Here is a 14651-nt window from a genome sequence, read left to right on the forward strand (position 1 = left end):
GGCTCGTGTTTGGCACAGGATGTGCTGCCTGTTCGGAGGGTGTGCTGGGCTGGTTCTGTCCTTGCTTGAGGGCTTAAGGTGGTTTTGTGTGTGTTTTGGTTAATCTGTGGACATCACCGACCTCTCTGAAGGGCTGATAGGTTATCTTGGTTCCACTTTGAAATACTCCTCATCGTGTCATGGTTTTGTGTGGAGGGAAGTGGGTGCAGGTTGAAATTCTGTTTGCTGTTGGTGAGTGGTGGTTGCTGAGGTCATGTTTGAGAGTTGAGTACAAGGTGTGAAATGTCCTCACCTTGGCTAAAAGGGAAGGGAAAGTATAAACTTGCCACAACCAAAACATGCAGCCAACTTTGCAGAAGTGACACATGGTTGGGAAAACCTGGTTAGTGGGGGGAGGGGTTTGATGCTTTGGGATTTTTTCCAAATTTGACATATATGTAAGTACAGTAATTGGTTGACGATGTAGGTGAGTGGGCCTTGTATGAAGACTGCTGTGGGTCTGTGACCTGTTTGAGGTGGTCTCCTCAGCAGCTTTGAGCTCACGGGCTTCAAAGGCTCCTGTCAGAAATGCTTCTGGGACAGGTTTATGCATTTCATAGCCTGTTGGTGATGTAATCTAACAGGAGCAGTTGTCTGTTCCAGCCTTTGTCCCCACTGTTGTGCTACACCAGCATCCGCCTGCTGCTGCCCATCTCGTGCTCTGGGTTTGGAGACAAAGGTTGAGCTTTTTCCCTAAAGCCCTGAGTGTTCTGCTGTAGTACGTAACTTAAATTTACCAAGGTCACTGAACCCTATTTAATGTGCTTTCTGGGAGGCTGACAGGGTACAAAAGATTGGTGTGTACCCTCCTGTCAGAAGGATGAGGCAGTAATACAAGAGCTCAGTTATTTGTGTGCTGAAGGGGTCGTGGTTCTCCAGTGATGTGACAGATTCACTAATGATACCTGACAGAAGTATTGCAAAGGAGTAATTGAAAAAAACCCCAACTCTCTTCTGTTATACAATGTTTTTAAGAAAGAAATATTTTCTTTTTATAATTTGAAGAATGCAGGTTCTCATGTGACAAAATGTTGAACTCAGGTGACTAGTGAGTAGGTGTAAATTGAATGGAAACTGCTTCAAAATATAGTGAAATAGTTTCCTGTCTGTAGAGACTTTGAATTTTGGTAATAGGTTTTGTATTTTAATACTTCATATTGATTTTCAAACAATTCCAGAATATTGTCACTGTCTTGTTTGGGAGATGAGGGGGTATGGTTGTCAGTCAGCTCTGCTTAAAATCTCTCTGCCAGAAGAAATTCTTCCCTGTGAGGGTGGGGAGGCCCTGGCACAGGTTGCCCAGAGCAGCTGTGGCTGCCCCCTCCCTGGAAGCATCCAAGGGCAGTTTGAACGGCACTTAGAGCAACCTGGTCTAGTGGAAGGTGTCCCTGCTCGTGGCAGGGGGTGAAACAAGATGAGCTTTAAGGTTCCTTTCCGACACAAGCCATTCTGGGATTCTGTGATTTGATAGCACAAAATGTTTTTTTCCATCAAGGTTGTTGTATTTAAAACAACCCAACTCTTCCAACTGCTTGCTTCTTCTGGAACTTGTATAGCAATGAAACACAGTTCTTGTTGTGAGATCCTGCTTTACAAATTATTCTAATTTGTTCTTTTTTCTTTTTAAGGAAAAGTTATCAACAAGGACTTGCGCCACTACCTGAGCCTTCAGTTCCAGAAGGGCTCAATAGACCACAAACTCCAGCAAGTGATCAGAGACAATCTCTATTTGAGAACCATCCCTTGTAAGTATGTAAAGATCAGCCTCATTTGATCTGTTCCTGCTAACTCCCACATCATTTGTGAGCTTGAAATGCCTTCTCTCTTCATCTGATTTAGAGTTTTACCTTGCAGCAGGGACTTCTGGCTTTGCTACAATGGTTTCACATCTGAAGCTGCCATGAATTGGTACAGCCAGTATGGACTGAAAACCAGCAAAAATTTGAGAAGTCAAAGTTCAGATTGTTTCCGTAATATCTGTGCATTGCTCTTCAAAAGTTTGTCAGTAGTTGTTGTTAGAATGAGTGCAGCCACCACAAGAAATAAATCTTTCTCAGCATGATTGAGCAGTGCAAAACCATCCTGATTTTTGTCAATGTGTTGGGGTTTTTTTTTCTTCACAAAGAGCAAATTGAGGCCTTGAGTGTCAAGTGCATTAGGCACAGCAGGGCAGCTGGAAGGAGGGTGGCAGGATGTGTTGGGTGCAGAAGGGGTGGCACTGGCAAAAGGTACAGGCAAACGGCTTATCCTGAGAAGACTGATTAAAAAGGCTCTTCGCTGACTGTTTAAATATTCATTGCACTAAAAACTTACTTTGTTAACTAACATTTTTGTATCTACAGGAATTCTGCTCTGTTCTCTCTGAGCACGCCCAAGAGTTTGTGGCTTTCTTAAAGTGCATTTCACTATTATTAGCTTTTATTTACTAGCTCTTGTTCATGCTGCTGCCTGAAAAAAATTTACATATGCCTTTAAAATGCTGTTAGGTAGTAGGCAGTCATGAATAGTAATGAGTCAGTGCAGTCCTTTCAGGAGAGTTTTAATTAAGCTGTTGTAACTATGGGAGGCCTGTTTTCATAGACAAAACACTTTGAGAACCTCTGCATTAACACAGCAATTTACTGATAAAGCTTACCTACAGCCAGGGGTTGGAGTGTGGCTGAATTACACTCTGGACTGTAGGTTAAAAAATAAGTTTTATGCCTAGTTATGGATTTGGTGGCCCAAAAATCAGATGTGCTTAGTCATGATGACCTCATTGCAAATTAGAGAGTTGGTGCCGGTGGAAGCAGGGAAAGATGCAGCACCATTACAGCTGGTTTAAAATAAAATACCACAGCTGTTCCTGGAATCCCAGACTGGGATTGCCTGGCCCAGGCGTCGTCAGCTGCCACAAAAGTTGCTTTTGGTTCACTGACCATAAGAAAGATTTCTCTCTTAATTACCACCTCACCCAACTTTTTCTCTCCTCCTCCCTCAATACCAGAACTGTCATTCCTATGTGATTTGCTGGCTCAGTTTTTATACATTATTGTTCACTTGCTCACCGGTTGTTCTAACTGGAGTGACATCATCTTTGTATAAAGATTGGAAAATACATTGTTTTTATTGAACTGTGCAGCAGGCAGCATTTGATAACAGGCAGCACGTAAGTACCTTACAAGAGTGTTTTCTCTGTCTTTGCAGGCACTACAAGGGCTCCCAGAGATGGGGAGGTCCCTGGGGTAGACTATAATTTCATTCCTGTTGAGCAGTTTAAAGCGCTGGAAGAAAGTGGAGCCTTGCTAGAAAGTGGAACATATGATGGTATGTCGGTGATGTTTAATGGAATGGGAATAAGGACCCAGTACTTGTGTCCAGGATCTTAGTCCAAGTGCAGCTCCTTGTGGTACCAGTTTTCCTGCTCACTTGATGGTCATGATAGTAGTAGAGAGACAATAGCGAGTCTGTTCTTGGATTACTGTGAAGAGGAGGAGCGATCTTGTTTTAAAGCGCTCTGATAAACCACAGATTGTCGTTTCAACCATTCTTAATCCTACCTGATTATTTTCACTGTTGCATTTTTGGGAGGCATTCTGAAAAGGTTTGTCTGTGCCTGGTACAAATTTAAGAGAATTTAGTCAATGTTGTGTAAACCTCAGAGAACAGAGCCATGTTCTCCTCCCAGGTGTGCTTTAAAAGGACAGAAGGCGAGAGAAAGTCTGACCCAGCAGGGAAACAAAAGCATTTTTCAATGGAAGATTGAACAGCTCTGGACCAGATTGTCCAAATCTGTAGCAAAGTTGGGTTTGTTAAGTGTGGTGAAGAAAAACATTGTAATGAAGGTAGTGAAAAAAGAAAAGAAGATGTCAAAAGTAGACAGTCCTGTGAAAGGCTCTGTGCCTCTTGTTTTCTGTATCCCACGCTATGTGTTAATATCGTCCCGCCTGAGGAAATCTCCTAAGTAAATTTAGGCTAAACTAGTACTTTTTTTTTTAATCCTTAGCTGCACTTTATCTGGCTGTCCCCTCTCTGAGCCTTGCCCTTCCTTGATATTTGCAGAAGGGTTTTCTTTCTTACTTTATTTACATGGTCAAAACCATATCCAGGCACCAAAAGTTACCCCAGTAGGAATTCTGGGAAGCTTCCTTGCTTTTTGTGCTCAATTCCCTAATAAAAATCATATGAGCAGTCAGAAGAGAGGTCAGTTGCTGAAATTCTTTTGCAGAAAGCAGCAGATGATTCCTTTGTGCTTTAGATTAAAATACTGAAGGAAAAATCTGTTCCTTTTTCTGACGTAAAAATAATTTTTAGATGAAGCCGTATTAATATCTTTGTTTTGCAAGTGTATTGTCAGTAGAAAATTGCAAATGTTAAAAATCAATTACTTGTTAACTGGCTTTACGGAAATAAATACTTTGTTACTGCACAAACTTAATTTGCTTTTTGACTTCAATATTTCTGTTGCTCTGTTAATTAGTATATAGAGTAAGAATAATTGATTTTCACTCTTTTGCTCCTCTCAGATTACTCCCTAAGTCTCTTTATGGAGTATGGGTGGATTCCAGGCAAAGTGACAAATCCATCTTTTTCTTTAGAAAACTTAAGGCAGGATAAAAGCTTTGAGTTAACCTCTTGTTTTCTGACAACTCGTGCTTCATTGACAAGAAGTCAGTGTATGAATAAATACACTTTGACTGTTGATTGGGATTTGGTAGTGCTGATGTCTTCTTTGAGGCTTTAAATTTTCACCAAAGCATGTTTGCATGTGCAGTAAAATGATTACAGCCACTGCCAGTGCATTCAGCAGTATCAGTGCTTCAGTGGTCCTGATTTCTGTCTCATTTTCAGGTAATTTTTATGGTACTCCGAAGCCTCCAGCAGAGCCCAGCCCCTTTCAGCCTGATCCGGTGGATCAAGTTCTTTTTGACAATGATTTTGATACTGAATCACAGAGGAAAAGAACCACATCCGTCAGCAAAATGCAAAGGATGGAAAGTTCTCTCCCTGAAGAGGAGGAAGAGGAAGAAAAGGAAGCAGTTAATGGCAGCGGAGGGATAGGTTGGTTGACAAGGGGAGAAATTGCCTGGAGTACTGTATGAATGGATAAGGACTATACAAATAACATTCAGGCTTCCTTAGTTTTGGTGAAGTTTGAAGTCAGTTTCTATTCAGGCCGCTGCTTCTACTCGATTTTTAAATGACCTTTTAAAAAGAACCAGCTGTTCTCCCAGCCAGATGTGCAATTGCATCATAAAATGCATTGCTCGGTGAAGAACATGTGGTGCTGGATATGGGCCAGTTACACGAGTGGGAAGGAAAAATTTATCCATTCTTCAAATAACAGAACCCTTCACAGAGTAGAATTCATACCATGTAAATGTTACTGTTTAATTTTGAGGCAATTACTGAATTTGTACACAGGAGATTTTAGGGAATTGGTTGGTTTAAGGGGCAACGTTGGCGCATACTGTACAATTTTCAGATGATTTTGCGTAAGGGAACTATCACACAACCTAAAACCACCCGAGGGGGAGCTTGTGGAGAGCAATAAAGCCAAGTGTGTTGAGGCTGGAGCGGTGTCCAGCAAGACCTTTCTGGGATTGGCAGGATGCCCTTTTCTTTTTGCTGTCATGGTTACTCATCTCAAGGGGGGAAGAACGGATGGTGCAGAGGAGCTATCGCCTTGCATTTGCAGCTGATCCTGTGTGTTAGTGTTTAGGACAGAGTTACACTGACCAGACGTGACCTGATCTTGTCGTCTTCCACACCACAGAGGGGCCAGTGGTCAGGCTGGTGGTTGGGTGAAGGTCATGGACATCATCATGTCAGAGAGAGTGCCAAGCGTAACCTCAGTTCTGAAGGGTGGAGGCTTCCATTTAAAGTTTCCTGCAGGAGTTTTTGGGATCTTTTTTCTAGTTGTGGCTTATAGGAAGGTGTTGTTTATTTTACTGGCAGCTTGGGTCTTCTCTACATTTCCTTCTGATTCTTTGAGGAATATTAGTAGGATTTTTTTGGGTCGTTTTATGGCATTACAAACACCTCTATGTAGAAACGGCAACAGAGTGTAGTCAGCTCGGACTTCTGCCAGCGTTGATTTTGCAGAGTAGGCTCAGACATATAATACAAGGTTAATTCTGTTTGGCAGGGGAAGAGCAGAGTTCAGGGTTTTCATGTCAGCTTTTCAAAGTTCAGAGCTGAAAAAAAAAACGCGGAAAAATGCACATCACATACAGGGATGTGTTTGACATGCACTTGTAGCCAGATTAAGAGGGTGGTTCTTTGTGAGAAACAACATAAGCATCTGACAAACACTTTCCCTGAACAACTGCAGAAAACAAAGAAAAACATTCAGATTCTCCTGACTGGACGAAACCTGTTCCCAGCTACAACCAGACAAGCAGCAACATGGACTTCAGAAATTATTTGTCAAGGGATGAGACGCTGGAACCGCTACCCAAGAACTGGGAAATGGCCTACACGGACACTGGCATGATCTACTTTATCGAGTGAGTAACTCTGTGGAGGAGAGAAGTGCTGGTGGCTGGAGTGTGGAAAGCTGCTCTTGCACCTCTCTTCTGCTCTTGCTGCTTCTGTTTCTTTATGAAATTTAGTATATTCCTACCGTTACATTCCGTACTCGCAGTCCTCAACATTGCACGCTCGGTACAATTGCCATCATGCCGGAAAACCTTATGGTTCCACCTGCAAAGTCAGTTTGTTTGTTCTAAGTTTTGTATCTCACAAATACAGAGCTGGCTGGGTATTGCTAAGTGAAGTATAACATGGAAACCTTCTCTATGTCAAATTTCTCCGAAATTTGAGACCTTATTTATTTTTTCTTTTCTGCTTGTGTTCCTTGGCTGGGAATGGATGTTTCAAAATACAAATAGGCCAGATGAAAGCCCAGGATAGGAAAGTAGCTCATGTGTGCACATGTAAGACTGCCTTATTTATGAGTTCTCAGGAAAAAATGAAACAGAAACCTTCCTGAGAGTTAAGCTTATGAGGAGGCTAAAAATATTTTTTTCCTATCAGGTAGAAACAGCTGCTGTTCCCATACGAGCTTTTGGGGGCTGGGGAGAGGGTCTGTGCCTCTAACACTTCCCGTGTGTCCCAGAGAGTCTCCAGTGGGCTGGTGCCTTTTCTTTTTTAGTATTTTACGATGTGACTGAGGCACAAATAAAGGTTGTGTTATCTGAAGTGTACAGTTTGCCTACAACAGTAAATACTTAAAGCAAATTTTTTCACTGTGAGGGAGTTCTCTTACTGGCACGTGTTCTGCTCTACAGTCACAACACCAAGACAACCACATGGCTTGATCCCCGGCTCTGTAAGAAGGCCAAAGCTCCTGAAGATTGTGAAGATGGAGGTGAGATGTTCAGAATGCATTTGTCACCTGTCACTGATAAATGTCTGAGTTTATCCCAGCTGGATACAATCCACTACTGCTGTGGTAGAAGCTTCTCCCTGGTAGATGTGACTCTGGAGCTGGCAGTGTAGTGCTGAGTGTCCCTTGCTTGGTGGCAGTAGGAATTTACATAAGACTGGGAAAGTCCATAGTGTATTTTCCCTGGAGTGGTAGAATCTGGCTGAATGGAAGGTTTATCTGCATTCCTGAGCAGAATATGAGATGTTTTGTTCCAATAAGTGTCATTCTTAAGGAGAAAGCTGCACGTGAGTGATGATCTCACTGGAAACTGTTGTACCGGTGGAATATGGCAGAAGGAGAAGGTCCACAAGTAACAGAATATAGAAATAACAAAGAAGGTACGGCAAAATACATACTGCTAATGAGAACTATTGCATGTGAGATAGTATTTGAATGCAGAAGCTAAGAGAACAACCTGCTTTCAATTCCTTCAAGACTTCCAGGTCAGTAGCCTGCAGGCAATTCCCGCAACCGTTTCCTGCACAGTTGGGCAATTTAGTCTGCTAGAAAAGAGTATCAGATAGCTCTGTCTTCGGCAAATGCCTGACATGTTCCAAACGCTGAAGCAGGCTCAGAATGACCTGTCATCCTCCAAAATTGCCCAGCCTAACAGCCGTGTATCCATAATGAAGCCAGCTGGAACAGTGGCTGCGTACTGCTGCTTATTAAACATATGTGCAGCTCACCACAGGATAAAAAGAGCACTTCAAACAGAGATGCAGGATATCCAAATGAACAATACTTAAATTATTAGACCCACTGGGTCTTCTGTCAGACCCCGTGGAGCGATGCTGATATTGGTAATTGGTAACATGCTGTCATATGCTAGGGAAATTCCTGTTACTGTCAAACTTAGGGCAGCCTCAAACAAGATTGCAGGGCAAATTTATCCTTAAAATGTCTGGCTAACTGACTATATTCATTATTCTAATATTTCCGTGGTCAAGATAACTAGAACAATGAACTTGAATAATCTGACCTCTGTGGTAACTGCTTATCACCTTCAGTCAGTCATGAGCTGCTGGCACCCTCTTACCAGATGCCGAGTTTGCCATAAAAAGGAGCCTTTGCATGTTACTTCCAGTACAAACAGGTCTTTAAGTTTATTACATGTTTAAAGTGGTCTGATTTCATTGAATACAAGTTTCATCGTTTCATTTAGTGGAAGAAAGAGTAAGAGTTACAGGGCTTCAGATTCCCTGGAACAGGCTTTCATCAGGGAAGAAAACGGGACCTGTCTTTTCCTCATATTTTTCTAGGTGTTCTTTAATGAAAACTCTGATATTTGCAGATAGTTTTCCCCTGTAATGGAGAACTTGGTCTTTCTGATTGCAGAACTTCCTTATGGATGGGAAAAAATAGAAGACCCTCAATATGGGACATATTACGTTGAGTAAGTGCTAATTATTGATTTGGCATAGTTATAAATTGAGCAAGAAATTCTGAAGTGCCTGATACCCAGTAAGGAGACGTTGTAATGCAGTGAAAGGCCAGGCTGGACAGGGCTTGGAGCAACCTGGTCTAGTGGAAGGTATCCCTGCTCATGGCAGGGGGTGGAACTGGATGGGTTTTAAGGTTCCTTCCGGTCCAAACCATTCTGGGATTCTGTGAAAGTATTAAATATATCCAGGAAAAACAGTCCTGGGGGCAGTGAACTCACGGCACAAACTTCTGGCAGCACTGGCATGTGGGAAAAGCCACCGTGTGCCCTTAAAGACTTAGTGGAGTGTTTTTCATTCGGGGAAGGAAAGCAAGTAGCAACCAAAATAATTTATAAATGGAAATGAGCTGATGTCATTTTTCTTAGCTTTAACAAAAATAGAGTCACTTGACTTCAGAGTGGCACCTGATAACTTTAAAAGAGCAAAAATAACTTGCAGATCATTGCTGTCTCCAAAGAGCCAAGTCAATAACCACTAAAGTGCTGCAAGAGCTCTTTCGAATCTCCTTCCGGCCAGGGGAAATTAAATCTCTCTTTAACCATGGAGAGGAAAATTGGTAGAGTTGAAAATGTAGCTTCGGAGAACAAGCAAACATTTTTCACTTTGCAGAGCTGAGGTATTTGAATTATGCTCAAATTTGTTCGTTTTCCCCTCCTCTGCTGTACTGCTCTAGCATCTGCTAGGAAGAAGGTGATGCCTGAGTTTGTAAACACTACAGGTAGATGGGTCAAGAGAAGAAACAGATTTGCTCAGTTCTGAACAATTGCAACTCTGCCTAGTGATTAAAGGGAGTAAAATTTTATCTGCCTCGAAGTAAATGAGCTGCTGAAAGAACGAACCTGCTTTAAGTATTGGTTATGAGAGTGTTTTGTTCATTCCTCCAGAGCATTCATCTGAGATTAAAAAAAAACTAGTGTTTGTAGATGCATTTTTTTGGGGTTGCCTTTGTTGGGAAATAGTCAGAATGTTTTCTGTTGAAATCCTGACCTACCTTTTGTATGCCTGCAGTCATATTAACCAGAAAACTCAGTTTGAAAATCCAGTATTGGAAGCCAAAAGGAAAAAACAGCTAGGACAGACTGATGCTGGGCCTTCCAAATCAGGTATCACTGAATATTGTGTTCTTTGTCACATGTATCTTTATCTGCAGGTATGCTTTACAAAATCCCAGTTCTGGAATTCATCAAGGCCTCAGCCTTGTCTTTCTGCTAGCCATTACAGTGTTACCTCCCAGATCTTAAGGGTTTTTTGAAGAACTTCTTCATGTTAAAATTGAACCGAGGCACTGAGACTGCTTTTAAATCATTTTGATTACTCTGAAGCTGGTTGTCATAAGCAGCTTTGGAGTATATGGAGGGTTAGAAGAGCCATCTGGAAGATGCAGGTAAAACCACACCTGGAGTTTTTATGCTTTCGATCTACTTTGAGCTTGGTATTCAAGGATTAAAACTGGGAATTCGAGGTGGGAGGTTTGCATACAGCTCTGTTGCAATCTGTTCAAAAACACTCTTAACTTTTCTATTGGCTGAATTCAGCTGGAACGTGAGTGTAGCACTTTCCTGTCTGTTTGCTTTATTCCTTAAGAGTGCTTCAGAGGCTGACCAACAATAAACAAATCGTTAACCTTTGTGACACCTTAAAAAAAACCAAAAAACTTACCGGAACTAACCCTGGTTTCCTGCCTTCCTGTCTCTGTATTCCGTAATTCCAAAGGACCAGGGAGGTCTGTCTTCACTCGAGATCCATCCCAGCTTACTGGAGCACTTATAAGGACATCCTTGAAAAAAAGTACCATGGGATTTGGCTTTACGATCATCGGAGGGGACAGGCCTGATGAGTTTCTCCAGGTGAAGAATGTGTTAAAAGATGGGCCCGCTGCACAAGATGGGAGAATTGCTCCAGGTCAAGTATTATTTCCCTAAACTTCCATTTCATGGGGTACTTGGGAGAACGCAGCTCGAGGCAGAGGAGGTGGGATGACTCCATCCACATCGTCACTAAATTAAATATTTTCAGATTTGTGAAAGATCGGTGCAGAGCAGTGCCTGAAAAGGAAAAGAAGCAACATTCTAGATAAAAACTGACTTTAAGGGCACTTCTGAAGGTTTCAGTACTTCTGCTTTAGCAAAGACACTCATCTTCATGTTCATTCATAGAATGGTTTCCCTCTCTGTATGTAAAGTAAAAATAGCGTGTTTGAATCCTGGTCTGTTTTGCCTTGTTGCTGCCAAAAACCATGACACCAGTTACTAAAACTGCAAAAACCCCACAGCAGACATGAGGAAGCAAAGTCGTGTAAGCTGGACAAGTGAGGAGAGAAGAGGGATGAGAGTTCCTGCAATCCATGAAGACTTGCACATTTTTTCATGGTTATTACATATGTAATTAAGTTACCTATAACGTTACTATAACCTATGGTTTGCATATTAGAAAAGGCAAAATGCTTCTCTACGTGTAACATAAACTCTTACTCTTCAGGTGAGTAAAAGAATTCATACTTTGAATGATTTAATACTATTTACTTATGAAATGGAACAGTTTCCTGTTTTGCTGCTGATGTGTTGTTTGAATTTGTTTGTATGTGGTTCATTTTCCACCTCTGCAAAAATGAAAACAATCCTGCAGAACTGTTGGAATGAAAAGATGTGCAGCTATTCTGGCTGTAGATCATGGAATAAGAGAGATCCTGTTTTACCGATGCCTGGGCATTAAAGGGATCGGACAGTTTGCAGGGCATATTGTACCGCCCGGGCAAAGTGTCACATCAAAATCATGGAAACACAAAACAAGGTTTTGGGATCTGAAGCGCATGTCACTTCATTTTGAAAATGTATTCTTAGCCACGTGGGGCAGCAGCGTAAGAGTATGGAGCATGTATGTGTGTGCAATCCTAGCTTAAGTTCAGCCAGTCCTAAAATAAACACAGGGCCAGAAAAAATCCGATTTATTCTGCATTGGGTTTAGGATGCTGTGCAGTATGAATTAAAGTAGAAGACATCTGCTTGCTGTAGTGTGCGTGCTCTGCTTCATCTCCCATGGCTGTACAGTATAATTTTTTAAATCTGCTGCAGATTAAACTTTATATATTTAGCACACTGTGTCCTGAGATGAAATAGAATAAATGCAAAGAGGAAATCCTTTATGCTTTTTGGCAATATTAGCTATGAGGTAATATCCCAGACGCTAGTTATTAGTTTGAAGACAGCACTGTGATTTCCTCAAGGTAGGCTTTTATTGAAGGTTTCGCTTCTGGTTTTGACACTGTTGAACTTTCTTTTGTAACAGGTGACGTCATCGTGGACATAAATGGAAGTTGTGTTCTTGGCCATACCCATGCAGATGTTGTCCAGATGTTTCAGCTCATTCCCGTCAATCAGTATGTGAACATGACTTTGTGTCGTGGGTACCCTCTTCCTGACGACAGTGAAGACCCCGTGGTGGATATTGTGACAGCCACACCTGTCATTAATGGCCCGCCGGTGGCCAAGGGAGATACTTCCGTGTCCAGCCAAGATTTAGTAGCAGGAACAGTTGTGTTGGACCAGAATGGGAAAATGTTGGTCAACGGTCGCCTGAACGGCCCTTCCGTGGATTCAGCAGAGCAGAGGGTTTCCTTTGCCTCCTCAGGAGGCTCTCAGCCAGAGCTGGTCACCATCCCTCTGGTCAAAGGGCCTAAAGGCTTTGGGTTTGCCATTGCAGACAGTCCCACAGGCCAGAAGGTGAAGATGATTTTGGACAGCCAGTGGTGCCAAGGCCTACAGAAAGGGGATGTCATCAAGGAGATTTGCCATCAGAATGTGCAGAGCTTGACCCACTTGCAGGTGGTGGAGGTGCTCAAGCAGTTTCCAGTAGGAGCAGAGGTGCCCCTGCTTATCTTAAGAGGAGGTACAGACAAATTTGCAGTTGACATGTTGGTTTTAAGCTTTTCAAAGTCCCTTTTTATTGTGATATCTAAATCATGTCTGGTCTTGACAGCTAAGCAGCAGCTCATTATATCTCTGAGCCATTATGTACTAAGTTTATTTTATACTCCTGACTGTTAAGGGTGAGAGCATGTTGCTGGGGTTTTGTTTGGGGTTTTAGTAAGGTTTTTCTTTGGGTTTTTTTCCTCAAAAATTATATGGCGATACGTTTATGCACTGTCTCTTCCAAGTCTCTGGGGAGTGCTAAAGCAAACACATGGTCTCCAGCATAATGCAAAGCATATGATGGACTGAGTTTTGTGAGGTTCTCCAAATGTATTCCAGTAACCGTGTTTGTAATGAACGGGGGACTGCAGAAGACAGGAAGAAGCATTAGCAAAGAGGTGGGGCTGATCAGTGGGAATAGCAGAAAAATTCTGATTTTTCATTTGCATATTCATACCTCTTCCTTGATTGTCAGTCACAGACCAGAATGCATCTTCTCCCCAAAAACTGTGGTAGATAAGGGTGTGTCTGTCAGAGGAAGCTGAATGGGTTATGAAGCAGCTCGTGGCTGCTCAGTGTCCCTTCAGGCTTTATGGTAACCCTGACTTCAGCCACTGGCATTTGCAAAAATCTCCAGATCTTTTTCTGTATAAGTGCTACTTATAAGTTACTTCCTTAATCAGCTAAGGAAATAATCCGTTTTCTTTGTGGCAAGTGAAATTCCTTCAGACAAATTCATAGGTCTCCTTATCCCATGAACAGCGGGATGACTTGGTTGACCAGTTTCTAGCAAGAGTAAAAGATATTTTTTATTGTTGTACAGCTTTCAATTCTAATTGAATCTTCTCTAGAGTGATGGTTTTGGTCACTTTGCCATTTAAAAGCAGAGTCAGTCAGCCCCTATTATTTTCTCCCCAGGAGCAGCTGATTATATTGCTGTAATGTTGTTGAAACTTTTTGTAACTTGCTATTAAAATTACTTTCTATTTTCTTCAGGTCCCCCCTCACCTACTAAAGCTGCCAAAGGGGTGAGTATTGGTGATGTATTTAACTTGGTTTCTGACCTGCTTTGTAGTCTCATTTCCTCTGGATTTTAGTTCCTGTGATAACCTGCAAGATGGTTTAGCAAAACCACATCTTCTTGGTAGGCATACGTTCTTTGTCTAAGTAGCTGCTGCCAGAGTACCCATTAAAAGGGAAACAAAATACAGTATCTATTTTTTTCATTGCTAATTATTAAAGTGAAATGGGATTTCTAGAGGACGTTTGTGTTCCTTTGATTCTTCTCAGTCCTCACATAGAATTAATGGACTGGTTAGTGCTCCCTTCTGGAAATGCTTATCTTTGGATCCATATTTTCAGCTAGTCTCCATGGAGCTGTACATTCCTAGCTCAATACTCATTACTCTTGGAAATTTGATCTCTCGGGGCATCTTTAATATACATTAGCTCGGTAAAGAATCCTTGCTCTTAATAAAACAACCTCTGATTTAATAATGCTGATATTAATGCTTACGTTTGTCATGAAGGTTTCTGTTGTAAATTAGGCTGGTTGAACACAGAAAATTCTTTAAAAATGCTTCTTCTACAGAAAAAATCAGGGCAATTTAGGAAAACCCCATTACCAGAACATAGATGTAACTTCTCCTTCTGTCTTTATCCTGCTGTTTGAGTGCAACCTTAGTTGTATCCCAGCAGTGGCATGACACAAGCACACGTGTTCAGCATGCTCAAAGCAGACTGTGTTCAATAAGATCTTCAGATTCTGCTCCTTGCAAGCGTCCAGCTGCCCACACTGAATAAATGAGAGCAGAAATCCCTGCAGTTGGAGGGCACTGGCCCTGTCAGCAT

General features: G+C 41.9%; 1 protein-coding gene across 3 annotated transcripts in view; it reads left to right on the forward strand.

Moving 5' to 3' along the window:
- The window catches only part of MAGI3 (membrane associated guanylate kinase, WW and PDZ domain containing 3), a 63786-nt gene that overhangs the window by 31197 nt on the left and 17938 nt on the right, over positions 1-14651 (forward strand). For 2 of the 3 annotated variants that reach the window (XM_048327896.1, XM_048327898.1), the window contains exons 2-11: positions 1668-1784; positions 3226-3345; positions 4870-5079; positions 6353-6527; positions 7311-7390; positions 8786-8843; positions 9901-9995; positions 10606-10794; positions 12178-12777; positions 13797-13828. In XM_048327896.1, coding sequence (XP_048183853.1) covers positions 1668-1784; positions 3226-3345; positions 4870-5079; positions 6353-6527; positions 7311-7390; positions 8786-8843; positions 9901-9995; positions 10606-10794; positions 12178-12777; positions 13797-13828 — 1676 coding nt within the window. The remainder of the gene's footprint in view (positions 1-1667; positions 1785-3225; positions 3346-4869; positions 5080-6352; positions 6528-7310; positions 7391-8785; positions 8844-9900; positions 9996-10605; positions 10795-12177; positions 12778-13796; positions 13829-14651) is intronic. The other variant, XM_048327897.1, reaches the window with a different exon arrangement.

This window comes from Corvus hawaiiensis, chromosome 24 (genome assembly GCF_020740725.1).
Source record: "Corvus hawaiiensis isolate bCorHaw1 chromosome 24, bCorHaw1.pri.cur, whole genome shotgun sequence".
In the NCBI taxonomy this organism is placed as follows: domain Eukaryota; kingdom Metazoa; phylum Chordata; class Aves; order Passeriformes; family Corvidae; genus Corvus; species Corvus hawaiiensis.